Source organism: Neurospora tetrasperma, assembly GCF_000213175.1.
Source record: "Neurospora tetrasperma FGSC 2508 unplaced genomic scaffold NEUTE1scaffold_5, whole genome shotgun sequence".
NCBI lineage: Eukaryota > Fungi > Ascomycota > Sordariomycetes > Sordariales > Sordariaceae > Neurospora > Neurospora tetrasperma.
The window spans coordinates 348,801-374,802 of NW_009799103.1; the positions used below are offsets into that span (position 1 = coordinate 348,801).

Below are 26,002 nucleotides of genomic sequence, written 5' to 3' on the forward strand. Positions count from 1 at the left end.
TACCATGTGTCTGTCTCTCTTTATTGCATCCACCTAGGTAGCTGTCCAAACACAATCTCAACTCAACGCACATCTACTATCGTCCCTTCTCCCGCATCCAAACAAGCAGGCAAAACATACCTAAGAAGTTTAGACACCCGACTCCTCCTTCTCATAATCCACCACCTTCCCCAGATCGGCCTTCCACTCCTCACAACCCCCTTCCAACCTCTTCATCCTCTCGCCCGCCAACATATTCTCCACCAGCCCCTTCCCATCATCAATCACCATCTGCAGCGCCAACCCCGCGCTCGCATGCCACGCAATATGGCAATGCACCAACCACACCCCCGGATTATCCGGCTTGAACGCCACCGCCACGTATCCACCGGCGGGCGCCATGATGGTATCCCTTCTCGGGGGGTTTTCATAGTTCCACGTATCCATCGACGTCGCCGGGTCAAATGGCTGCTCGCTTTGGGCTAGCAAGACAACGTCCGAGCCGTGCCAGTGCATCGGGTGGGCAAGCAAGGGGATCACGTCCGGGTCGAGGTCTGTTTGGTTTGTGGAAGGGAGGAGAGATCCGTCGATGACCATGTGGATGAAGTCGGTCGAGTTGGACGAGTACGGAAGGCGAATGACGTTGTCGTTCTCGCCTTGGCCGATGCTGGTGAAGTCGAGGAGGGAGGGGGTGCTGAAGTTGGCGAACAAGGGGTTGTGGAAGCTGACACCGCCTTGTTTCTCGACGAGGGGGTCGAGGCGGAGAAGCCAGTGGGTGTAGTTGCCGTAGGGCACGTCGTTTTCGGTCTGGTGGGAGGGGTAGAAGGTGGATAAGGTGAGGTTGTTGAGAGGGGTGGTGGAGATGGACCAGGGGACTACGGGCCGGAGAGAGGTTTGCTCGGAGATGCGAGCGCAGGAGAAGTCGGTGATGGTGTTGGCGGTTGTGTCGGGAAGGGACAAGTAAGTGGCGGAGGAGTGGCCGTAGTGCAGGATGCCGGTGCGGGGGTCGAGGGGGTCCTCGTTGGTGCTGTCGGTGCTGTTGAAGAGACCGTTGCGGAACGTGTTGCACCCGTCAGCGGGATGGGTGCGGATCCAGTAGTTACCTGATGGGGAAGGGTTGTCAAGGCCGTGGATGATGATATCGTATCGTTGACCTGTAGTTGTTTGTCAGTCTCTCACTGATCAGGGACAGGGAAAGAGGAGAGAATAATAAGGGGGCCGACAAACCAATGGCGACAAGAAGCGAGTCAACGATCTTTGGCTCGACAGGCACCAGATCATTGGCAATAATCTCCAACGCGTGTCCGTCAATGGAAAAGATGAACGATGTTCCAGCGGCTCCATTGATCAATCGCAAACGGACCCTCTGCCCCGGAAGGATCTCAGTGATGGGGTACAACGATCGAATGTCTTCGCCATTGTAAGCAGCCACGGCTTCTTTGCTTCTGCCAATGCCATTCACTAGGATATTGTCTGCCTTGGATCCACGGACCACCGGATCCTTCTCGTTGTCAAACTCTTCCTCCGCCTTCCTGTACACCCAGTCCGACATGAAGTGGGGCGACGGGAGGGAAACGTCGTAGGGAGCACTGGCTGGACCGTGGACTACGATCGGTCCAAGGACGCCATCGGCATACTGATAGTAAACTGTTAGCCCCAACACTATATAAGTTTCTGAATTATCAAAGCGCTTGCTTACCTGCAAGATGTAATGGCTGTGATACCAGGTTGTCCCATACTGCAGCAAAGTAAAGTTGTAGGTCCACGTGGAACCCCTGGCAATAGGACACTGCGTCAGGGCCACGCCGTCATGGTCGTTGTTGTAGAACTGACGAAGACCGTGCCAGTGAATGACGCTGCCTTCGTCGTCGAGGTTGTTGGTCACATGGACGATGACTGTGTCGCCCCAACAGGCTTCGATCATGGCTCCGGGATACGTGCCGTTCATGAGACGGGCCTCTCGAGGGGTACCATCGGGGGCAATGGTCTGCTTGGAAATGTCCATGTGATACTGGATTGATTTATTAGACACAGGCCTACGTTTGGTTGGTAAGGATATACGTACATGTCTCTGAATTCCAATAGGAGCAAAGTTGTCATCTGTTTAGGTACACGACCGAATGGTCGCCTGGTCAGTATAAACCGATACGAAGGAGTAGCATGATGAACAGAATATGAAAGCGGCGGGCGCACGTACAGTTGGTTGTGACGGTGTATCCCTTGGGATGTGACTCGCCCTCTTGAGCTTGAAGTTGTCTCAACCAGCACCATCTTGAATCGGCCCCATCATTGCAGGCTTCCCATTCCTTCGACTTTAAGTTGGGGTAATGGCAGTAGAAGCCTTCGGAGGCACCTTCGGGATGAAAGCTGACATGATCGCTTAGCCCCTTGCGTTTGAGGTCATGCTCTGTGTACAGACGAGGCGCGAGTAAGTCTGAGTTGCCAGCGCTGTACCACTGACCAAAATCGAGAGCCAAGATAGGTTTACAGAGGACAAGAACAGAGACAAGAGATTGGAATAGGTTTAGGCGGTACGCCATGCTTATTGGGTTTTGGGTATCGTGACCTGTTGACAACTGAAGTGCAGATAGCTGAGATAACAGGGAGACGGGGTGGTTAGAAAAGCATGGAGATGGGAACGTAGAAGAGAAAAGGTGAAGAAGAATGAGGGAAGGGCGGACCACCAAGACGAGCTCTTATACCCAGCTCGCGCCCCGTCTGTCTATACAAGGACGCTTACCAAGACATCGTCTCTATTTGCACAAGAAGAGTTGCCAAAACAATGTCGAAACCTGCTTCTCGTATATGTCAGTTCCAGTCCAAGTCTGCAAGGTGCATAATGTTGGAAACGGATCCTGCAGAAAAGGAGGAGTAAAAGGGGAAGGTGAACAAGAATTGGCGGCATTCGGATTGTCTTTTCCGTCCGTATCTCTTCACTGGAAGTTCATCGAATCCAGATATGGCTTACACATACCCCTTTTCCTGTTTTTGTCATCCGTCTCCTTCGATGTTGCTGCCATCTCCATGTGCAAATGCAGTTCCGTCCAACATCATCAGCTCGAAGAACCAAACAGTCACATCGTCAGACGGCCTGCTTTGACAACCCGAGGCTCTCTTGATTGCATCAAACAAGTCAAACATGCAGGGAATGCGCTCATGCTTCGCCTGCATATGCAGACATGCTTTCAACGCCAATCCTGAACTTCGACTCCCCGACCTCAACTCTCCTCAATTCCGTTGTCCAAATCAATCCTAGGCACCTGGCAACATTAATCCCTTGCAACGAGAACAAAACGGGAGCGATTGATTGAATTGGATGCTTGCGAGAAAGAAAGGGCGAGGAGATGGAATGTTCCACTGCGATGGAATGAAGAAAGTAAAGTTAGTTTTCAGGTGAGGTACGTAAAGGTCTGGCACAACACCCACACATCAACAACTCAACACCAAATCACCATCACCGCCAACCTCATCCTAAACCCTCACACCACTCCTCAACCCTACCCCTCCCCCCTTTCTACTTCCCAACCCCAGCAGCTGCCCCCTTCGCAGCCGCCGCCGCAGCCAACACATCCCCCGCCGCCTTCACACTAATCATCATGGTCGGCACACTTGGGAAAAACCCCGGCACATTCGGAAACGCACTCGCATCCACAACCCTCAATCCCTCCACCCCCCTCACGCGGAACTTACTATCCAACACCGCCAACCTATCCCCCTCAGCACCAATCTGACAGCTCGACGTCGCATGATGCGAATACGCTTGCAACTTAAAATACTGAGCCTGTTTCCCATCCGAACACGTTGTTCCATTCTTTTCAGCCGACGGACACGGATGCAATTCCTCAAAAGGCAAGACCGGTTCCCCCGCCGCCTGCCAACTTTCCCTCAGTATATTCGCCGCACTCACAAGTTCAGCTAGATCCTCATCCCCACCATGTTCAAAGAACCGAAAGTTGATTTCAGGCTTATCCTGGGGATCGGCAGACAGTAACCTAACGCTCCCGTCTTGCGAGCGGGGTTTGATATGCACCATTGCACAAGAATATTGATTGGGGCCGTAATAGGTGGGAAACCCCGGCCAAAATCCTTCAAAGGAAAAAGCACCGCACCATGCAAAGATGTTTCGTTTGGAGGTGGGCGCGTTGGGGGTTCGGAACAAAATGGTGATGAGACCGCTTTCCATGGGGACTTTGCCTAATGCCAAAAGCGAACCTTCGTAGTTATCGGTTAAGCGCTCGCCTACACCGGGCAGGTCGACGAGTACGGGGATACCAAACTTGGAAAGCTCGGTGGCCGGGCCGATGCCGGAGAGTTTGAGCAGTTGGGGGGTGTTGAAGACGCCGCCGGAGAGAATTACTTCGCGTCTGGCAAAGTATTGGGTTTTGGGAGGGGTGGTGCCGGGAACGTGTTTGGGGTCGGCGCGGTAGAGAGAGGGGCCGGACATTGCTTCGACGCCGATGGCACGGGGCTTGGGTCCAGTGGTGTTGAAGAGGACTTTGGTAGCGAGGGTGTTGAGTTTCACGGTTAGGGGGTACTTGGCGGAGTCGGCGAGGGTGGCGCGGATGTAGTTGTTGGGACTGAAGCGCTTGCCGGTCTTGTCGGCGTGGGTGGCCAGGTTGAAGAAGGAGGACATGGTGTCGCGGTTGGGGAAGTCGCCGAGGATGTCGGTGTTGGCGAGGTCGGCTACTCGCGAAGGGTCTTGGCCGATGAGCTCGGCGAGCCGCTTCATAATTTTGACGGCCGGGTTGCTGTCGTTTTTGGCCCAGGAGGGGTCAGAGTTGGAGATTGCTAGCCAGCCTACCGTCCTCGTCGTCAGTTCCCATCTCATCATACAAAAGACTGTCACAAAGAAAACTCACCATCATGTCCATGCGAAGGATCATCAGCATCCGCATACTCATTCCTCTCAATCTTCTTCAAATACTCCCTCATCTTCCCCGCCTCCCAGCTGGTATCCCCCGTCAGATTCACAATCCGATTCCAATCATCATCTTCCGGCAAGCTCGCCACGCCCGCATTATGCATCGCGCACCCGCCCAAGACGGCAGCACGCGGGTACTGAATCCCCAACAACTTGGCCCCCTCAGGCGGATCCAACCCGACATAAAACGTCCCGTCACCCGTGTCCCAGGTGGTATGCTTGAATTTCAAGTCCCTTGCCGCGTCGTCCGAGTGCTTGACCCAAAAGTCCCAGCGCGTAGTTTCGTCATTAGCAGCCTCATTGAAGTTCTGGATGTCGGCGTAGGTCGGGTTGTCCCATTGGTCGGTGCCGGCTTCGATTAGCAGGGTGGAGTAGCCGGCGCGGGCGAGCTCGGCGGAAAGGGGACCGCCGCCCGGACCGGAGCCCACGACTATGTAGTCGTAGGTGGTAGTGGGGTCCGCATCCGCGGCGGCTGCTAGAGCAGGGGCGAGGAGGAGGGAGAGAAAGAAGAACTTCATCATGGCAGGCAGATGAGCACAGTGGTAAGGGGAAAGAAAGGAGTGTGCGAGACTCGAAGGGCGGAGGATGAAGGTGAGGATGGGACAAAATCACCAGAATGGTGGAAGGGGAACATTAATAGATGAAGTCCAACAATGAGCGTTTGCTTGATTGGATCTAGACGAATACTACCTTGTTAAGCGCAACACAGGACTCATGGCAGCGGGTAAATTGCGTGGCCTGGTTCCGTTATAGTGAGAGGGGTTCGAGCCTGGTAACTTGTTTCCGAGATATTGCAATCACTGTCCATTCGCCTCCTCGGGTGTCCATCAGTGTATGGCTAAAGTGTTGTGCTTTGACCCATGGCCGGCCGTTTCTCCCCATTGTACACAACCATCTGTTTCCGAGGTCTCGTCATGCACCAGCCAATGGACCGATTGACGACCAATGAAACCTTATTCGGGTAATCGAAAGCATCTTATGCCAGTCGTTGCCTTGTAAAGAGCGATAATCACCAATGGTAAGCTTAGAAATGGCTCCATAATACGTCGCTTGAGAATGTTGGAAGGAGGGGAAGTAGCAGTCAATGCGAGCCAAGGTCGGAATGTGACGGCGCATGGCACGGGAAGGGAAGTCTGACGAGCTCGGAACGGCATGCAGTTGGTTCTTCGTCAGAACGGTCTGCAATTGTTCCGTTTGCCGAGAGTGCAAGGTGTAAAGCCGAACGTTGTTCTACCTGGCCAGGCTTCGGTGTTATCGTCCATTGAAGCGAGCGCTTGACGTGCCTTTGGAGTGACGATGGCAACAGGACCACGGCCATAGATATCGCCTCCCCATCGCTCTTTTTCCTCCTTGTTGTGGAGGGTAGATGGTCACGACAGGTTTGTGATCAGAAGTCCGAGAAGCTTGCGTTGCGGCCAGTGGACCCGAGTCGATGACGGTACCGAGACCCCAACTACGGGATTCCCCCTTTTGTGAACGCAAGATTACTCCCCCTTCTCCAGCTCAGGCAAATAGACCTCTTCAATCCTTCTTCTCAACACCCTCTCCGCCCCAGCAGCCTCCACCCTCCCCTCCGGCCCCCCTCTCATCATCTTTCCCACCAAAAACATCAGCTTTCCCTGGGGATACGCCTTCATCTTCCCTTGCTTCCACCTCAAGAACTCGCCCAATATCTTCTCCTCTCCTTGGATAACCTCATCCACCAGTTTTGCGTATTCCTCCTCTGGCAGCTCCTTGAACCAGAGGCCGTGGGTATCAATGTAGCTGGTTGTTCCGCCTTCGGGGATCTCGCCGCGGTAGACAGCCCAGAGGAGGTCCTTGGCGACTTTGGCGGTGATGGTGCGGGAGTAGAGGTGGTGGAGGATGGCGGCTAGGGAGGAGGAGGGAACGAGGGGTGATTCGCCGAGGGGTGTCATGGCTAGGCCTTCGAGGACATCTGTATCTGAGGAGGTAGAGGAAGAAGCGGAGTCGGTGAGCTTGCCAAGTTCGTGGAGACACCAGTTCGCAGCCAGGGTTGCGTGTTCCGCGCCTTCTGGAACGGCTTGCCCATCGGCGACGAGGCGTTCCTCAAGGGAGTCAAGCACATTGTAGAAGTACTGAATCCTAGCTCCACCATCAAGCGACATCAACGACAAGGCATCCTTGGCGCTGAGGTTATACCTCTCCATCAACTGATCTGCCTCCTGGTCCGGCAACACCCCCATCGTCTCCCTCAACCTTGCCACCAGATCCTCCCCGATCACCACCGGCCCCAGATCCGGATCAGGCATATACCGATAATCCACCTCGCCTTCCTTCCCTCTGAGCCTTCTCGTCTCCGTGCTTCCCAAACTCCACCCCCTCGTCTCCCCCTTCACCTCCCCGCCTTCCTCCAGTAGCTTGATCTGCCTATCCCTCTCAGCAATAATCGCGTCCTCGACCGCCTTGAAACTGCTCAAATTCTTGATCTCCGTCCTCGTGCCCAACTTCCCACTGGGATCATCCATCCTCCTGACCGAAACATTCACATCCGCCCTTAGTCCGCCCTCCTCCAGCCCGCTCACGCACGCATCCACACTCGCCAAAACCATCTGCACCTTTCTCACCAACGCCGCCGCCGTAGCGGGGTGGTGGATTTCGGGAAGCGTGATGATCTCAATCAAGGGAACCCCGACGCGATTGAAATCCAACCACTGGACATCGCCCGGTTGTGCCGTAGTCTTGGCCGTGTCCTGCTCCATCTGCACCTGTTTGATCCCGACTTTTATCTCTTCCCCATCCTCCGCCGCGATCCCGTCCCTCGCGTAGAGCGTGATGAAGCCATCTTTGGCAAACGGCTCGTAAAACTGCGTGATCTGGTACCCGCTCGGCTGGTCCCAGTGGAAGTAATGTTTCCTGTCGAACCGACTGACGGGCTGGATGGAGCAGTTGAGAGCCAAAGCGGCGCGGACGGCGGGAATCAGTGTGGCGGGCTGGAAAAGCGGTTGGGAGCCGGGGAGGGCGAGGTCGAAGGGGGCGACGTGGGTGTTGGGTGGGTCGTTGAAGGGCGTGGTTGCGGGAGAAAAAAGCTTGTGGGCGGTGTTGAGTTGGGCGTGGATCTCGATGCCGACGGTGAGTTCCCAGCCGGGGACTGTTTGGTTGTCGCTGCTCTTTTTCTTCTTGTGGCCCGACTTTTTGAGGGCTTTGGCTTGTTCTTTTAGTTGTTTGCGGAAGGGGGCAGCGGCGGCGGGAGAAGAGGTTGTGGTTGAGGGGTTCGCCGGGGAGGTTTCAGTCGTTAGGTGGCAGGCGTGTTGACGAGGCTGAAGCTGTCGCGAGGGGAGAGGAGCACCGCCGAGAGCTACGCGCGTATTCTTGCCGGGAAGTGCGGCACGGGCACGAAGACAACCGGGAGAGGCGATGTGGCCGGTCAGTAGATATCTACTGAGCTCGACGGTGGGGATTCGAGGCATGGTAGGTCGGATGATGTCGGCGTCAAGTGGTGACCAAAGGCGGGATGGAGAAAAGAGGAATTGGGAAGGAATTGGGGATTCGGGGAATTTGGCCCGACGTGGTTCTCCCCTCAGGGTGGTCATAGCTCCCTAACCGTTATCGCTATACAGGGGATCTTATCACTTACACGGGACTTGTCTCCTCCAACCCTAACCCCATGTGCTTTTTGGACAAAGGGACAGAGGAGATGATGGGTAAACACTCAACCATTGTCATCGTGCTATCAAATTTCCAAAGAGAAAACTGAAACAATTCTTCTGTATTAAACTCCAACGGGTGCTAAAATGATGCCTCTTGCTATCCTTCCTCACCGACTCCCCAAAGCCAAGGTACTTCTCCAAAAGCCCCATGCACCAGTGTTCCTACACAACACTTCTCCTCAACCGTCCCAACCAAAGCATCTCCTTCTCCTGTCCATTACCCAAAAATCCTTCCTACCGTTTCCATACCCCTTTCCCCTTTCATCCCGCCCTAATCCACCTCAACCTCCCCCTCACCACCCTCCTCAGGCCACTTACACTCCCACACCTCCTCACTATCCACATCCACATCCACATCCCCCCCATCCTCCTTCTTTTGCACCACCTCCTCCTTCAAAACACTCTCCCCCGGCCACGCACAAACCTTTCTCTGTCTCCTCACCCCACTACTAGCATTCATCCCCGCCCTCCAACTCGTCGCCACCAACTGCCTCACCTCCCTCCCCTCCTCCACCCACTTCCTCAGCGCCACCAACGCATCATGCTCCTCACTCCCTTCAAACCCCGGAACCGACCAGACCCCAGACCCCATGACACCAGCCTGGAACGCCCCGCCAATATTCCACGGCGCGTCCACCCCCGCCGGACTCGCCCAGCAGTGCTGCATCCCTGGTATTAGAAACATTTTGAAAAAGTCCGTTGTTTCGTCGCTGAAAAGCTTCATAGTCCGCTGGTAGTAAAGTTCCGACCCCTTGGTGGGAACTAACCCATCTGCTAAGCCATGATAGAGAATGATCTTGCCACCACGGGATTTATAGGCCGAAATGTCGTAGTGATCTGCTGTTGCTTGGCCCGGGTCGAGACGCTCAGCGAGGTCAACGACGGAATCAGAGTAAGAGGTAGTGTAGTCCCAGGTGGCGTTGTCAAAGAGAAAGTTACGCTGGTAGCCGATGCCAAAGGGGGAGGGAACGCCGTTGGTGTTGCCTATGATGGCCCACCATTGGGCTTCGGAGCCGAGGGTCAGGCCCGGGTAGATGAGTTCGCCTGTGGTTTCGTGGTGGTGTGAGGAGTATATTTTGGCGAGGGTGGAGAGTTGGGGGTTGGTTAGGCAGGTTGGTGCTGGTTCGTTGAATGGGCAGAGAAGGAGGGAGGAGTTGAAGGTGCAGAGATCGGGGCGGCTGATGATGCCATCTTGGACGCCGTCGGCTAGGTCGCATTGGCGGACGACTTCATCGGCGACGACTTGGAGTAAGGGCGTCGGGATGTACGAGTCGCTGGTGTTGGGGAGGTTGTACATGCCCAGCTGGGTGAGGTAGTTGTTGAGGTGGGAAGTCCACCAGGCTGGGGCGCCGACAAGCACGCCGTCGAAGGAGTCGGGAAATTCTTGGATTTCGCGGAGACCCTGGCGGCCACCCGTAGAGCAGCCGCTATAGTACGAGTAAGTGATATCGCTGCCGTAGTAGGCGGCTGTAAGCTTCTTGCCGAGCATAACGGTTCCATGAAGGGCACGCCATCCCCAGTCGGTCTTCTTTTCAGGCTGGTTGATAGCCCAAGATGTGTCGATTACAGACCCGTTGTGGCCAAGGTCAGATGAGACGGTTGCCATGCCGTAATGTGTGCCGGGGGCCCTGGATCGACAGAGACATAACATTAGCAGCTGGTTCGGCCATCGAAGACACAAAGATGGTCAAATTCCATAACAATGAGCAATGCTCGTACTCCGTTGACAGGAGGGGAAGAACCATGACAAAAGCAACATAAACACATACATATCAAGCCAATTTATCCCCCCCGCAAACCCTCCATTTCCAACCGCAAGAAACCTCCCGCTCCACTCCGTCGGCATCGGCAAGAACAGCCCAAACCGATAGCTACTCGACGGCGAACTCGTCACGTTGACCGTCACCGCACATAATGCAGGAAGGTCCGTTGGGTCAGTCGGATACGCAATATTCGCCTTTCCTTCACCATGGCTGCCGCCATCCGGAACAGCCGCGATATTCTCCAGGCTTGCTTCGGGCGGTAGGATACTAGTAAAGAAGGCCTGGTTGCAATTATCAGGTGGCGTTGTTGGTATTGGTTTATGTTCTGCCGGTGACGATGAAACTGGGGCTGCCGCGCTGGAGGCTGGTGGTGGGATATCACGTTTCCACCATCCTAATGTGCCGGGTACGGCATGACTTTGGATGACGATGGCGAGGATGACAGCGACGACTCCGGCAAGAGAGGCTGTGATACGCGTCATTATGCAAGGAAGTAAAGAGATCAATGATGGTCTGTCGATGGGGAGGTCATCAAGGAGAATCAGCGAGAGAATAATAAAGGAAAAACAGTTTGTTCAGTCCCGTGTACCAAAGGTTATGACCAGAGTGGACTAATGAAGTAGACCGAGTAGAGAACATGGGTAGTTGAGTAATCCTCTGGGTTGACGGGTCAAATGTGGTAGACCGAACGTGGTACAGTGTAACGTGTGCAACTAAGGATATCGTGAAGACGGGTAACCACTTGGTGTCCCTTTATAAAGGAACCAGAACTGTATGACTTACCAGCTGCAACGACACCTACCGAGGATATCCCAACCTTTGGGGTGCTATCACGAGGTTCGGTTGGCCGTGATCCGGCATCTTGGGGTTCGTCTGAAGAGGCGAACCTTTCTTCCATGGCTTGAAACAGTCGGTATCCAGCGTAATACCTTGGCGGCTTCTCTTAGCGTTTGTCATCAAGCTGAACGGTCGGGGTAGATGCTAGCCTGCTCAAGGTGCCCGACAGGATGGGAGTTCAGGAATCTGCAAGCTGACTTGCAGAGCAGCCATGCGGCGGAGGAGCAGCCCGAGGGCAAGCTGGAGAAGCAGACATGGCAGATATATGCATTAGGCTGGTCATGCGGGTGTGACACTGAACCGCAACTGCCAACTCGATCCATTGCAGTCTCAAGACCACCTTCAATGCTAGGCTTGATTGGAGAGGTCGGATCATGGGAGCTAGCTCGGCGACCTTGGGTTGAGTTGGAATAAAGCTTGATCGGTGTGCTTTGAAAGTCTGATACCACATTTACTCTTTTTCTGGAAAGAGAAGGTAACACAGCGTGAAGACTACAACTCAAAATCTTGGGTCGTGCGAGACACTGTCCCGGGTTTGACGAATGACGAGTGACGGGGGAAGATGAGGAGCACAAAGTTACAGCTTCGAGCGGGGAATACTTATTGGGACTGCGTACTGCTACCAAGCATGCAGTTACCGTGTAGCCTCACACAAACTTGCAGTTCCAGGATAGGCACAGTCGTGCGGAATCTGTCAGGTTAAAGGTCTGGCAGTTGCGTTTGGCTGTAAGTACGTGGCTGTAGAAGCAAATGGCAGAGTTATAACCCTGCCTTGTCGGACTGTCCTGTCCTGGAATACGAGTTGTTTGAGATTATGTGGTAGTCGGAGAAGCTTACCGGCAGCAGGCAGGGATTGGGGACGGCTCGAGTCCAAGGTATATTCGCTGCCACTGTTACATCTTCTTCCTCCGTTGCAATACGTGCCTAATTGTTGATCTGAGCCAAACTGGCGGTAACCCGAACGGTGCTCCTCTCTTCTCACTCTTTGGGGTTCTCATTCTTGCTTCAGGTTCTGTTACTGAAGCAACCTGAATCCTTTCAATTGGGGACCCCAACCTAGAACCCCACTCCTCCAAATCCCGTCCGATCTCATGGAGGTTACTATCGCTTCTTGGACCCATCAAACGTCATATTAGTGAGTACCAGGAGCAGAGCAGGTATCTCGCCGGGACTTCCATGTCCGAAAAGGATATCTCTCCTGTCTACAAGCATGTACGCTTGGGTAGAAGAGTGAAGAGAACTCCACTTCCACGCTCGAATTGCTCCGCGCAAAAGTATGCCGCTATGACTTGCTCTCCGAACTCGATTCACATGTGTGGGTGCATCTTGACTGACTTGGGACAGACTGACTTTGGACAATTGCGATTGCTATCCGAAAAGAACAAAGAAGAGAAGAAGAGCAAAAGAAGGAAAAAGCCGAATACGACGCTGAAATGCATGCCTTGTCCATGGTAAATACGTCAGTCGGCCTCCATCTTAACCCAGATTCCCTCTTCAGAGTCGGAATAACCGGACTTCCTGTCCGTTACTTTCGCGAAGAAGCTTCCGATTCTTGTAGCCATACCAGACACGGAGTCCAACTGCTCCCGCCGAAACCATAAGAAGCATCCCCGCATTGGTCCAGTGACCAGTGGGATATCCCCGAGCGGCCTCCTCCTTTGGGTATATCCACACCCCAGGGATTTGGCCAATGCCACCCCCGACACTCACATTGATTGCAATGGCTAGACCTACGGAAGCGGTACTGTAGACATTTGATGAAAGCCATCCCAGCATTGGTGGGACACAGGCAAAGGAACCCGCCGATGCAAGGATGAGACAACCGTATCTGTGCTGGTAGGCATCTACTGGTAGCGTGACCATGGCTATAAACCCTACGGCACCGAGGAGCGAGAACACGGCGCTGTGAATACCGCGGGCATTGAAGTGGTCTGCTGACCACGAACCAACAATTTGTGTGACTGTAGGTAATTCCGTCAGTAAGGTGTTCATCACGGAGGTATGCGCAGACTAACCATAAGCTACCGCATAAGGTGGCACACTCATCAACTGAGCCCGGAGATCTTTGTATCCCAGACCCGCAGTGATGGATGGGGTGAACAACGACAGCGAGCTGAAGGGAACCGATATTCCAAAGTAGATGAGGTAGTGGCCATAAAGCCGCCAGTCCGTAAGCGTAGTTTTGGCATCCTGCCACGTCATGCTGCGATGATGACTCTTGCTCCCTTCTATCTTGAGACGAGCTAGCGCAATTTCGCGTTCTCTTCCTTTGAGGTGTTCTTCTGGGTAATCCGGCAGGAAAAAGAGGACAAAAAGCGACGAGACGCAAGATGGGGCGCCTTCAATGATGAACAGCCAACGCCATGCAGATAGTCCGCTTGCGCCGTTCATGTGGCCAATGCCATAGGCGATTGCGCCCCCAAAAGCACCGGCGAGCGTGGCGCTGGCGAGAATGGTGGCGACCCTGACACTACGCTCGTCGGACTTGTACCAAAAAGTCAGGTAGTAGACCAGGCTATCCGCCCAGATGGTTAGCGGCTTGATGTGGTCAAAGGGGCCATCAGTAGTACCAACCCAGGGAAAAGACCGGCTTCGGAAGCACCAAGGATGAACCTCACAGCAGCCAAGGAGGAAAAGTTCTGAACACCACCCAGTCCCATAGTGATGGCACCCCATGAAAACATGAGGAACGCGATCCATCGCGAAGGCCGCAGCTTCTTGAGCAGAATGTTGGATGGCACCTCGAAAGTGGCGTATGCTACCAGGAAGACCATCAAGGCGATGTTGAACTGGTACTGGGTGGAATGGGTCTCGGTCTGCATATCATTGTGTGTCGACGAGTTGAGAATGCGGGCGTTGCCGATGTTGGAACGGTCCAGATAGCAGAGGAAGTAGATGGCGGCGCAAAGGGGAAGAATGGTCAAGTCTTGTTTACGCAGCAATGCTTGTTCTTCAGCTTGAGAATACTCGAATTCCGGGGTCAACTGTTAAAAGTGCGGGTCAGCATGTTGGAGGTATGAGATTGAGACACGGTGCAATGGACCTGCTACTAACCTCGTTGTTCCTGCTGACTTCGACCTCATCCAACTGCTTCTCCTTGTCTGGGTCCATTTCTTCGATCGAGTGAGCCATGGTGACTTCAGCGGGCTGTTCTCTTGACAGTTATTTGCGGTTCAGGATCGTGCTAAGTTTGTCGTGATGCGAAGTGGAAGCTCGCTGGGCTTACTCTCTGGTAATAAGGAGCCAGAAACCTGGGTACCTAGCTACCCTCGTGCCCTTCCTTGTGCTGTGCGCATTACACAGCGCCATGCCAGCTTTCCAAGGACCCTTGGCCTAGCTCTAGCTTCTAGCACAAGACGATCTGATTGGATACTTCGACGAGATTTGTCTTGACTAAAGTGTGTCACCTTCAGGGTCCTCCAGTGTCTCGGGCCATGACCGTGAGTGGCGATCAGCAACCAGACAATACGATGTCGGGTTGGTACCTAGTCATTCTTCCATAGCACTTGGGAGGGTATCGTGAGCTGGAACAAACCAAAGGAGACCTTTGGAGCTCGGAGGCGGATAAAGGTAAGCGATAGATGGGTGCGGGGGAGAATGAACTGGAGGAGTCGAAGGAGAAGGAGGGGAAGAAGCAAACTTGCCTGGTTTGGTGAAAACCGTCAGGGTACCGGAGGGGTACAGTACTTTGTGGGGGGAGGGCGCTAAGGTACGTCAGTGCAGACTGCAAACACTGATCTCCAAGGTACCTTTTCTCTTATCACTAACATTATCATCCTCAAACTATTGATGTCCTTCAACAACGTTATTTCAAGGGGTGGACAAAGGTGTCAAAGAACGGTGAGAATCACAATCGTAATATGCTTCTTCGGTTTGTTCTGGCATCTCTCTGACAGCGAAACAGACAACGACAGAGTTCAGGTCAATGGCTGCTTTGTTAAGGCATGAGTGTACAGTCTAGCTCGAACAGAACATGGCCATGGTGGGGAAGATCGACACTCTCTCAGCCCAGCATTGACAGGGAGACGGAAAGTTGCAAACATCTGGTCTCCATGAACTCGGACGTCTTCTGTTCATTTCAATCGTCGATAAGTAGGAAATGACCTGGTGAATGGAATGTGTAGAATTTGCAGGTCATGCAGAGTTGACATGCACCTTCCTTTTACGTGTCGTGCTTCTTCCTCCAACAGGAAGGAAGACATCCCACCACTGCAGTTACAAGCAGGTTGGCTTTCCAGCTTCCTTCCCCAATTGATCACCAACTGGAATTCCAACTGCGACTTTAATCTGGTCGACAAATCTGACTCGTCCAATTCACGAGGGCAATCTGGATGCGCATTCGGCAGTTGTCACACTGGTTCCCCAACATCAGCGGTCCGAATCGGGTATCTTCGTTGTTGCAACATCGAGTCCGTTCATGCCCCGCCGGTCACTCCAATGAGCCAGCGAACCGCGACTGCTACAAATGGTCAAGGTGATCAATGATGGTACATCCAATTTAATCATGGTATCCACACATGGACAGTCTACACATTACACCTTCAGCGGACGATCGCCCCGTGGCTTCTTTGGCCTTCGAAACGGATGCGCCTCGGTGTTCAAGACGAAATCATCGAGACTGATGACATCTGGCGGCGAAAAGACCAAGTAGAAATACTTGAGCGTCTCAGCCAACCAGAAACTCTGCGAACCACTGTCAGCTATTGCTTGAATCCGGCGTCATATCGGGTCAAGGTAAGAAGAACTCTCACCTCCATGTAATCCTCCTTTGGCAGAGGATACTCGGCCTTGGTCACATCCAGCACGGCCGCATTCGCAAACTCGGTTTCCGTCCCATTGCTCACAGCCGTAAACATATCCCACGCCGCCTCCTGGAACTCCTGTCTGCCCGTAATCCTCCACATGACAAACACGCTCTCAATAGCCTCTGGCCGCAGGATATACCTCGGATCCTTCGCCGTCGTGAACCCCTTTGGCAGATGTTGCTTCCACTCAAGCCGCTTCTTCTTCTCCCTCTCCCACACCTCCTCATTCCACCGGCAACTCGCATCATCGCGTGACGGACAAGGCACCATGTTATACCTCTCGGGCATCATCCCCGTCGGCATCGCCCTATAAGCGTAAACACACCCCCTTGTGATCTTGACACCCTGGTTCTCCACCCACTCCAGCCTCCCAAACAACCTCCCACCAAGTCCATAAACCCCTCCCAGAAAACACCCCAAATGCTCGCTCTCCGGATTCAGCACCATCTCCTCCTTCCCATCCGTGTCCACGATGACATCCGCCGTCCCAATCATCAAGACGTCCTCATTCCCCGGCACCATCGGTCTGTAGAAAAGTTTCTCATCCGCCGCCTCCAAAAACGCTCTCGACATGCTTTCGTACCGCGTCTCCATCCCCTCTGTCAGCGCATACATCTTGGGCAAGTACTCATACAACGAATCCGCGCCTCCCGCCACGCCAAACTGATTCCCGCTCGTCACTACGTCCTGCCTTGCCATCGACACATAGACAGGCCACAACCCCGGGATTTTGGTGCGATTCTGCCCCCGCTCAAAAACATCCATCACCCTCGCCGCCGCATCGTAATACTTCATGTCCCCCGTCACCTGCGCCAGTCTCGTCATTTCTAAAGTCAACGTTCCCGGACTAGCGCTGACTACACTCTCCTCCACTTCCAACCCTTCTTTTCCCTCCTTGGCCCGCTCGAAATCGATAAAATCCACAGGCATTCGAGTGGCGGTGTTGAACCCCGCGAATAACAGATCACCTACTTCCTTCGCCTTGATAAGTAAAAATTCCCGTTGACTTAGGTCATACGCCCCTAAAAGTCCGCCCAAATACCGAATGTTGGTCTCAAAGGTATTTACCCTTCCACTTCCTTCTTTGACAGTCCCGAAATCAATATCAGCAACGGCATCCACTGCCTCGTCGAATTCCCGTCGTAAACCCATGATCCATAACGTATCCAGTGAGTCGATTAGCGTAGCGGCCCATCCGGAGAATTGATCTTTATATCCCCCGGAAATGGGCAGCAAAGCATCCTTTTTCCATGCTAGGGTCCTGTAGGAGTTCCAGTTTTTGATGAAAACTTTTTTGACTTGCTGCCGTCGGGATTCGCGGAGTTTGCGAGCTGCGCGGGATTCGGGAGGGAAGTGGTGTTGGATGGGTGGTAAAGAGGGGGAGGAGTTGATGGGTAGAGGTAAGTGCCGGAGGGGAAAGGGTGGAGGGTATTTGTAGGGGACGGAGTTCCAGTCGAAAGAAGTATTCGATATTAATTTGGTTAGAGAGGGGAAAGGAGAGTTCATGTGGTGTTCTAGCCAGGCGAACTCTGAGACAGCATGTGCTGATGATGGAGAAGAGGAGGAGGAGGAGGAGTGAAGGAAGTAAGCGATGCTGAAGAGAAGTAAGAGGGCGAGGAGGAAGATATGACGACGGCGAGATTTGGGGCGGAGGTACCCGCGGGGGATTATGCTGCCAGTGGAGGAAAAGCGCGCCATGGTGAAGGTTCTGGTGGTTGTCGTTTAGCAAGGCCTAACGCCGCAGAATCGTGAAGACAGCATGTAGACTTTGACGTTTCTGTCGTCGCGATGACACTTTGATTCCCTTTTTAGCCTCACAGTCATCAAAGGCTCCAAACGAGTGCAAAAGATGATGCAAAAGTCCAAACCAAAATGAGAAAGGGTGAGTAACTGATCAGAACAGTCTTTGTCATTAATTCATCCTTTAAACGGCCGCCACAAAAACCCCTGACCACCACCCGCCCATTTGCAGTTTTTGTCATTTAGTTCTTAGTGGACATGGTGCCGCTGCCGCCACACAACTGTTTCGGTTGTTGTCCATTGACCACTCAGTTGTTATGAAGAGCCCCTGAGACAAGGTTGAAGCGCACAGTACCACGCTTAGCTATGTCCTTATTGCGAGATGTCTGACATTGTGCCAAGGCGGGTAAAACGATATGTCAAAATGCAACGGTGGAAGATTGGCGAGGATTGGGGGTGGTTGAAGTTGTATGGTATAGGGCTGGCATAAACTTGGCTTGGTTGAGCAAATATAGAATGACGATGATGGAGAAGGGGAAGGGGGAGATGAGGATTTACTGTAGATCTGTCGCGGACCGTGGATCAGGGGACGGTTTGAGTGAACACCACTGCAACGTCAACATGTCTTTTAGCAGTGGTCTCATCGAGCCTTTTGGCGTCTTCATGCAGAAAGCAAGTTTGTGTTAATTGATCCAAGAGAACTGTCAATCATTAGGAGGGTTGGGGACTGTTATAATACCTTGTGTACCTCGGTATATCGACCCCTCGCCGGGATCCAAAGGCATGCATTCAAACATCCACTTTGATAAACCATCACAACAGCGCTTTATTTTTCCCTCCTCAGCCCTTTAAGCACCTCCCCAGTAACCATACTTTTGAACACGGACCATCGTTTTTCTTCATCTGACCAGAGACCTACACAGTGAAGCCATACTAAGATCAGAGGTCCCCATCAAAACATGAGACAACCCCCGGCTTATCCTGTCCATACTCCATCCCTTGCCCATCCAAATACCTCAACACCCCACACTCAGCCAGCAACTCAATCCTCGCGCAATTACCCGGCAAGCTAACCGTCCCATCCCCGTTCGACTTGACAAACCTAACCGGGTACTGCGGCCTCGTATAAACCGGATCTGTCTCGTTACACACGATGAACGTGCCGCGCTGATACAGTTCCGGTGCCTCGCTATCCGTGATGGGCGACCCGGGAGCAGTGGGTTGGTCAGCTTGGGGTGAATCAGCGCCAGCGGAAGAGATAAAAAGGCGCGGGTGGCCGGATGGCGAGGAGATGGATATGGAAGGGGTGGAAAGCCCAAAGAAGATGCCGAGGTAGAGGACGGAGGGAAAGTCGGAGTCGTAGATGCCGCCCAGACGAATCGAAAGGGGGAAGGGGTTGGAACTGTCGAGGGAGATGCCGCCGGTGGAGTTTTGGTAGTAGATTTGGTGGGGACCGGAGCTGGATCTTTCGGCGATGGTGTGTGCAGAGGAACCGGATGCAGTGGTGTTGGGCTTGGCGAGGACGGCAGTGCTTTGGCCGGCGCCGACGTGCACGCCGCGTAGGGACCAGTGGTTGATGTCGTCTAGGAAGAGGTTGCGGGCCATGTCGGGATCAGTGAGGTTGGCGACGAGGGCGAAGCCGAGGGCTGTTGAGGTTGGAGGTTGTGGAGAGGTGGGGGAGGAGTCGTCAAGGTGAAGAGGAGTGGCATTGGCCAAGGTGAGAGCCGCGAAGGCGAGGAGGGCTTTGGTGAACATGGTGGCTGGTATATCTGTTTTTGGGGTGGTGTTGCCGAAGGCAGTGTGAAGGGTGAGTGTAGACAATGGATGTCCAGCCGAGTTGATGGACTTGGCAAACACGGGCGAAGACGAGATGTGAGAAGAGGGCTATATCTTACTATATAGCAGGTTCACTTGAGCCTACCTCGATATCTATTTTTGCCAGTGCGACAGTCATTGTGTCGGGAAGATTACATGATGGTAATCCGGTCAGTGAGTGTGATGGTCAAACTCTCTTCACTCGAGGAAAGAATAACCGCCCGACGGCAAGTCTCCCGTCGGATGGAGGGTTTCAAGTCGAGCCGCGAAGCTTTTCGAGGGCGGGACCGATGAGTATAAAAGTCCCCTACTTGGAAGCTGATGACACCCGGGAAAAATGCGGTCAATACGTGGTTCCCGCTTGGAGAAATGTTGATTGGTGAAAAAGGCGCAACCGCGTAACGTTGTTGCCGTGGTGTTTTGGTCACTGAGTGATGGAAACCCAGGCATGACAAGACAAGTGGTCGCCGGAGAGTCGGGAGTGAAAGTACCTCGGTCATTGCCGTCGGAAACATTCCATGTCCCTTCGGTCGCTTCTTTGCGGTAGAGTTGTGGTAGGTACCTTGGTGGCCACATTTTTGGACATTTTGTCTCAAGCACTTTTTCCGTCTCGAAGTTTTGGAAGAGGAGATGGAAGGAGAGGAGGATGAGACGAGAAAATGAATGGGCTGAAAGAATAGATGCCGGGGTGTCGGCAGCCGGTAGAGCAACCATTCATACACTAACAGCTTACCACCCTAAAATCCGGTAAAGCTGATAGTGACTTGGTGGAGAGACCCAATGTGGGGTCCGGATCCACTGATTGGACCAGCATTGCCTGCCGAAAACAAATCGTTTGTCAATTTGCGCGTCTGAAGTTCGTCGACGGGCAGCTCACTTTCTGTTTGTCAACATCACCACTCATTCGCCATTTTCACAGGAGCCACGGTGACCTTGTTGAACAACATGAAGCGACATCAATGACACATAGTAGTCGCCATGGAACCTTGTACCACCGACCGCCAACCGGACGCCTCAACAATGGACCCGGTGTCAAGTCCAACGGCTGCAGATCCCGCCGCCGAGACTCACCCGCAAGCCGACGACGACGACAAGGACGTCGACTCTCTCTTTGATGGCAAAACACCCGCATTCGAGTCTCAAACTCAAAGTCCCGCCCATGCCCCGCCTGAAGATCAAGACAGCCATGAATCTCATTCTGAACCTCCATCCCAAGCTGATGGCCGACCTGAGACTCAACCTCAAGAAAGTCAACAACAACAGCAACAACAAACTCAACCAGCCCGTCCCAATCCTTCATCGGATGGAAATCGACCCTTGACCGGAAACTCCTCAACCTCATCAGACAGCCATCCAAACACCAACACCACCGCTAACAATGGCCCCCCACCCGGGCCTCATACCGATCTTCATCCTCGGCCAGCACCAAGCTCTCATCCCAATGGCAACTATGGACATTTTGGCCCGCCGCCCCCCGACCCAGGACCAAAGCCCATGCCTCCAGCACCCGCTGTTCATGGACCCTTCACATATGATAAAGACGGCTTCAAGGCCCTGGGCTTCAAGCGGGAGACGCCCTACAACCTCCACATGATCATGCGTGATCCCAATGCCGTTCCGCCCATCGAACCCGTCGCCAAAGCCTGGTTTCACGCCCAACTGATACACTACGGCATCCCTGTTCACCAATCTGCCCCCGGCGCCGAGCCTCTTCCTGGCGACTTGTTTTACGCTCTACAGACCGCCCTATTCAGAGAAACCATCAAAGAAGGCAAGCTCCCGCCTGCTGACATTCTGACCATCGAGGACAACCTCACAAGACAGTTCAACGACATCAACAGACAGTACAAAGAAGCATTCACGTATTGGGAACAGCAAACCTTTGCGCGATGCGCCACCCCCACTGACGAGATCAACTGCAGCGTTGACCTCTTCATGGCCAAGTATTTCCTCGACAACAGAGGCCAACCTGATCGATGGAAAACACGGTACCCCATCATACTGCATAAACTAAACGACTACGACGGCACCCGCCAGGTGGTCAAAGCCGTTCCCAGGTTGCGGTCCCATATGATGCCTCTCTGGTCCGTCATCTGCTGGGAGTGGTACGGCATCGAGAGGGCCATCGAGGAGGCCTTTGCCAGCATTGCAGCCTCTCATCCGTCCATAACCATCCATGTGCCTACCATGGAGGCCCACTTTCACATCGACTACTTTTTATCCAAATATTTTCTTACCGGCTTACACGGACGCCCCATGCCCTTTTTGACGCAGGAGCCCATCGTCATCGAGGGATGGTTTGGAGGTCCCGATATCCGAAATATCCTGACACATGCCGTCCTTCGCGTCCCCGACCTCCGTGTCTGGGCCTTCATCGGCAACGGCATCGACAAGACGGTTATCGGCTGGGGTGATAGGCCGTTTGAGGTAATAGAACAGCTGAGAGAGACGTCCATGCGCCAACAAGTCGCAAATACGGCGCCACAGCGGGTGGAGATTCAAGGTAACCCTACCTGGGAATTGGCACTTCAACCTCACTTCCGCTTGTGTCAAATAAAAGCCGATCTGTTACGGACAAACCCCCAGCAAGTATATGAGCCCTTTGAGATCGAAGAGCTGGTCGGCTCGTGGCTAATCCAGTGTCCTGCCCTGGAAGACGGCGGATGGGGAGGACGTCCCGGCGAAATGACCATCGACATTCTCAACTGGCCTGTTGACAGCTACGGCCTGGTAGCGTCCATCAACCTCAAAGTTGCCCTAGGCACCATGATCCTCGCCAAATCGGAACAATTGCTAGAGGAACTGTCAGCCTACCTACTCCATGACCCTGAGGTTCTGCCACATATACCCCATCAGAAGCGAAGACGAGGCGATGACTTCTACGTCGAGTATCCGCGACGGAGATCCCCCTATGACCCCATGCCTCCCGTGCGCATCTTCTTCGACTGGATCGGCCGGCGAGCTGGCGAGCTTGACGTGGAACTCGACATGGATCCCGCAAACAGGAACAGGGGTTGGCTGGATATCGACATGAACAACAAAGCCTTTGGCAAGGGATGGCTAAAATACGCAAAGTTCTTTGGGAGGGACAACCCAGTTGCGTTCTCCATGTATAAAGTGATGGATCAACCGAGAAAGATGCCAGAGCAGTGGAGCAATTTCCGGCCCAAACATATGGAAGCACAGCTGCAGAGACGGGTGGAAGAACAGCTGCAGAGGCCGATCGCGAGGCCGATCGCGCAGCTGAAGGAGATCATGATCACCTCAAAGATACCGCCGCCGGCGTCGGACCACACGCTTCCACCACTACCACCGCCACGAGCAGCGCCGCCGCCACGAGCAGCACCGCCACCACGATTAGCACCGCCACCACCACCGCGCCCACCGTCTCCGCCGAAGGATCTCCCTGGGTTTCAAAGAATACGACCAAGAGATTCCGAGGGGATACAGGTAGGAATGCATACAATTCCGCCCAAGAAACGACGTGGACCGAAAAAGGGTTACAATAGAGCGCCGCCTGGCAGTGTGGTTGAGAAGCAAGGGGATGGGGTGTCGCGCGAGGGAGGCGATGGTACGTCCGCCTCGACACCGATGGAGGGTGAGGGACATGTAGAGGGATATGGGTCAGAAGAGGAGGATCAGGAACAGGAGGAACAGCAGGACGGCGAGCAGCGAGATGATGCATCACCAGATAATGCAAATGAGCAAGCCGAGGAAGAACAAAGACAGACACAGAACCAGGAGCAAGAAGAGGGAACACAAGGGCAAAGGGAGGGAGCAGATAAAAAGGCGCAAGAGGAAGAAGATGACCTTGAGACATACGAAACGCCAGAAGAAGAGGCGCCATCGGCACCAGACGCACAGGAACAGCAAAACGACGGCAACGGACGTCAAGAACATCAGGAGGGGCAAGAACGAGTAGAGCACAATCAAGAGGAGGAGGAGCAAGAGGAGGAGGAGGAGGAGGACAAGGAGGAGCAGGAACAAGGTACGGCATGAATGACTAGGAGTCAGCCAACATAAAATGATGAACAGTTTCTCGAGAGAATGTGAATTATCTCCATCTCTTTTGAACGACCAAAAGAACCATGGCTCGTAAATGCCAGTTTTCAGATGTCTTTACCCTCCCGTTACTTTCCGGACTTTCCCCAGACGATGCAAACCAGATATCTTCCATCCGAAAAGTGGACCAATCCGCCTTCACTGAGCCTACCTATCGTCAGTTCAGCACCAGTTCAAACGATCGGAGCAGGCCGGGCCGATTCCTTCAACTATGCCCATGTGCCACCGGCAATCAGATATCTAGTTACCTCATCATTCCTGTTTTGGGCTTTGGAAAGTGGCACGGCGGCATCAGGCTGCCAAAGCCGAACTCTATTTTATGCAACTTATGCAAGCCACCTGCAATGTGGTCTAGTCTAGACAAATCGCGTTGCTCGCGGATTGGCTCCGAGGTAGCCCCCTAGTGCGGCGATATGGCACAGTAGGTACAGGCTGGATGCCGATGGGAAAAAATATCAAAAGCGGATCGCTCGCACAATACCAGAAACTGCTATCTTTCTGGATTTGAAATACGTCATTGGTGTGCTAATGAGCAGCGAGCAAACAATCGGATTTTTATGGATGGGTGTAAGGCTGAACGGGCGCCATCTAGTACCTCTTTGGGTCACCTGCACATGCAGCTGAATATCGGTCCTGGTTATTTGATTTGATAGATGCGGGCTGTGCCGAAGCCCCTCGGGTTCTCACTTCTCGGACTCAACTTCCCTTGTTTTGAAGCACTCGCACTTGAGTCCTGTGATAGTAGGTAGGTAGGTAGGTATTTAGCTGGAACCCCCAGCACGCTGCACGGTTGAAGGAGCAGATGTTTGTTTGAGTACTCACAGCTCTCAAGATTTGTTGCATTCCCTACCGTATCCATACTTTACCTACCTGTCACCTCAAAGCACCTACCAAAAGAAGTCTCAATCATGGAGATAGTACTCGTCTGGCTCAGTACGGCACTTATGGCTGTCTTGACTCTGCTCAAGTTCTTGGCTACACTCCCATACCAACGTCTCTACATCTATAACACAGTTCGGCCGGCCCAAGAGATCGAGGAAGTTGCCAACCTGGATACAGAAGTAGCAGAAAACCGAAAGGCGCAATTGGTCGCCATTGCGGCGTGGCGGACGGGGAAAAGGGACGAGTTATCCTTTATGGCAGTCGCGGTAGGCATACAACACCAGACACCCCTTGGCCTTTCATGTTCACGGGGATACTTAGGGTACCTATGAATGCTAACAATATATAATAAATGGATGATAGGCCGCTGTCATGACAGCCATCATCACCGGATCCTTTTCCTGGGACATTGTCAAGACTTCGCACTGGACCGGTCGTGCGTTCTGGTCTGGTATACATCGCTTTCACTCTGTATCTCGGTTGCATCAATCTTTCTCGCATCTCAGCAACTATCGCTGCTGTCGCTCTTCATCCAGAAGAAGAAGGATTTGGACGTGGTTGAAAAGTGCGACGACGTACAGACGGCAAAGGTGGTGATACGACGACATCTCATCTGGAGCAAATCCTCACGACGCAAAAGCGTCGCTATAATAAGCCTCATCTTCCTGCAGATGCAGATGTTGAAGGCGGACCACATGGACCAGAAAAGGCAACACAACAAGCAACGGAGTAGAAGCAGAAGCAGAAGCGGGGACGGCTGCTGAAGAAGACTCGCGGCGGCATGGCATTGGGTGTTGAGCTCGCGAAGAACGTTTGTGTGGCGGCAATGCTTCATCATGCTCATCGCGTATTCGACCGTGTTCCTACCTGGCCCGGGCTGTCTGTTGTCGTGTGCACACCGGTTTTTGAAAAGGGGGAGTCGGATTGGAAGTGGGATGCGGATTCAAAGGTGGCGGTGACGTACCTGGTCTCTTTGGGCATCTCGGTTTTCTTGTTTGGCTTCTGTTCCTACGGGGCGTATGACTATATCTATGAGTATGATGATGCCAGCCGGTCGTTTGTGCAGGAGATCGCACGGCGTCTGAGCATTCTGGCAAGGGGGAAGGATCCTATGAAGAAAAGATCGGCTTTGGTAGCCAAGCAAGTTGGGCACAGGTATAGTTCGGTTGGGACGGATTCGCGTGAATAGTTGAGCATCAGCAATTATAAGTATTAACGAGATATTCATTCACCATCAACTAGAGAAATCGTTCTCGTCAACAAGTTGGGGGGACTTTCGAGTGATTGGAATCCTCAGTCGTCTCCAAGGCCGATGGAGCGATGTAAATGTCGGAATGTTCCGTCCTTTGTAGGTTAAACGCATGACGGCGAGAGAGCGCCATCCGCCGTAGGCCCAACTTCGCAAGTGGTGAGGAAGAAAATAGGAAAACAGGAAGAAGTTGGAAGGAAGTTGTGGTTGTGGTTGTAGTTGTGGTTGTAAGTGGAGGACCAATGTCCCCACTCTTGCTGCTTGTTCAGTGGGGCGGTCCA

At 53.3% G+C, this 26,002-nt stretch overlaps 8 protein-coding genes across 8 annotated transcripts; 1 reads left to right on the forward strand and 7 right to left on the reverse strand.

Moving 5' to 3' along the window:
- Positions 1–129: 129 nt before the first annotated feature.
- NEUTE1DRAFT_47815 (uncharacterized protein) lies at positions 130–2,519 on the reverse strand (the record flags this gene model as incomplete). The annotated part of the gene is made up of 5 exons (XM_009854507.1): positions 130–1,133; positions 1,207–1,615; positions 1,679–1,990; positions 2,045–2,079; positions 2,177–2,519. 5 exons carry the CDS (start codon positions 2,517–2,519, stop codon positions 130–132), a joined length of 2,103 nt encoding a protein of 700 aa, XP_009852809.1.
- Positions 2,520–3,493: 974 nt separating this feature from the next.
- On the reverse strand, positions 3,494–5,421 carry NEUTE1DRAFT_46969 (uncharacterized protein; the record flags this gene model as incomplete). The annotated part of the gene is made up of 2 exons (XM_009854458.1): positions 3,494–4,776; positions 4,839–5,421. The coding sequence occupies 2 exons, from the start codon at positions 5,419–5,421 to the stop codon at positions 3,494–3,496; spliced, it is 1,866 nt and encodes a 621-aa protein (XP_009852760.1).
- Positions 5,422–6,384: 963 nt separating this feature from the next.
- On the reverse strand, positions 6,385–8,328 carry NEUTE1DRAFT_123580 (uncharacterized protein; the record flags this gene model as incomplete). The annotated part of the gene is made up of 1 exon (XM_009854614.1): positions 6,385–8,328. The coding sequence occupies one exon, from the start codon at positions 8,326–8,328 to the stop codon at positions 6,385–6,387; it is 1,944 nt and encodes a 647-aa protein (XP_009852916.1).
- Positions 8,329–8,839: 511 nt separating this feature from the next.
- NEUTE1DRAFT_85102 (uncharacterized protein) lies at positions 8,840–10,813 on the reverse strand (the record flags this gene model as incomplete). Its single annotated transcript, XM_009854615.1, has 2 exons — positions 8,840–10,196; positions 10,338–10,813. The coding sequence occupies 2 exons, from the start codon at positions 10,811–10,813 to the stop codon at positions 8,840–8,842; spliced, it is 1,833 nt and encodes a 610-aa protein (XP_009852917.1).
- Positions 10,814–12,662: 1,849 nt separating this feature from the next.
- On the reverse strand, positions 12,663–14,300 carry NEUTE1DRAFT_147682 (uncharacterized protein; the record flags this gene model as incomplete). Its single annotated transcript, XM_009854616.1, has 4 exons — positions 12,663–13,129; positions 13,184–13,683; positions 13,743–14,152; positions 14,223–14,300. The coding sequence occupies 4 exons, from the start codon at positions 14,298–14,300 to the stop codon at positions 12,663–12,665; spliced, it is 1,455 nt and encodes a 484-aa protein (XP_009852918.1).
- Positions 14,301–15,868: 1,568 nt separating this feature from the next.
- On the reverse strand, positions 15,869–17,671 carry NEUTE1DRAFT_111609 (uncharacterized protein; the record flags this gene model as incomplete). The annotated part of the gene is made up of 1 exon (XM_009854617.1): positions 15,869–17,671. The coding sequence occupies one exon, from the start codon at positions 17,669–17,671 to the stop codon at positions 15,869–15,871; it is 1,803 nt and encodes a 600-aa protein (XP_009852919.1).
- A 981-nt stretch (positions 17,672–18,652) lies between these two features.
- On the reverse strand, positions 18,653–19,468 carry NEUTE1DRAFT_102507 (uncharacterized protein; the record flags this gene model as incomplete). Its single annotated transcript, XM_009854618.1, has 1 exon — positions 18,653–19,468. The coding sequence occupies one exon, from the start codon at positions 19,466–19,468 to the stop codon at positions 18,653–18,655; it is 816 nt and encodes a 271-aa protein (XP_009852920.1).
- A 1,080-nt stretch (positions 19,469–20,548) lies between these two features.
- Positions 20,549–23,527, forward strand: NEUTE1DRAFT_102508 (uncharacterized protein; the record flags this gene model as incomplete). Its single annotated transcript, XM_009854619.1, has 1 exon — positions 20,549–23,527. The coding sequence occupies one exon, from the start codon at positions 20,549–20,551 to the stop codon at positions 23,525–23,527; it is 2,979 nt and encodes a 992-aa protein (XP_009852921.1).
- Positions 23,528–26,002: the final 2,475 nt, after the last annotated feature.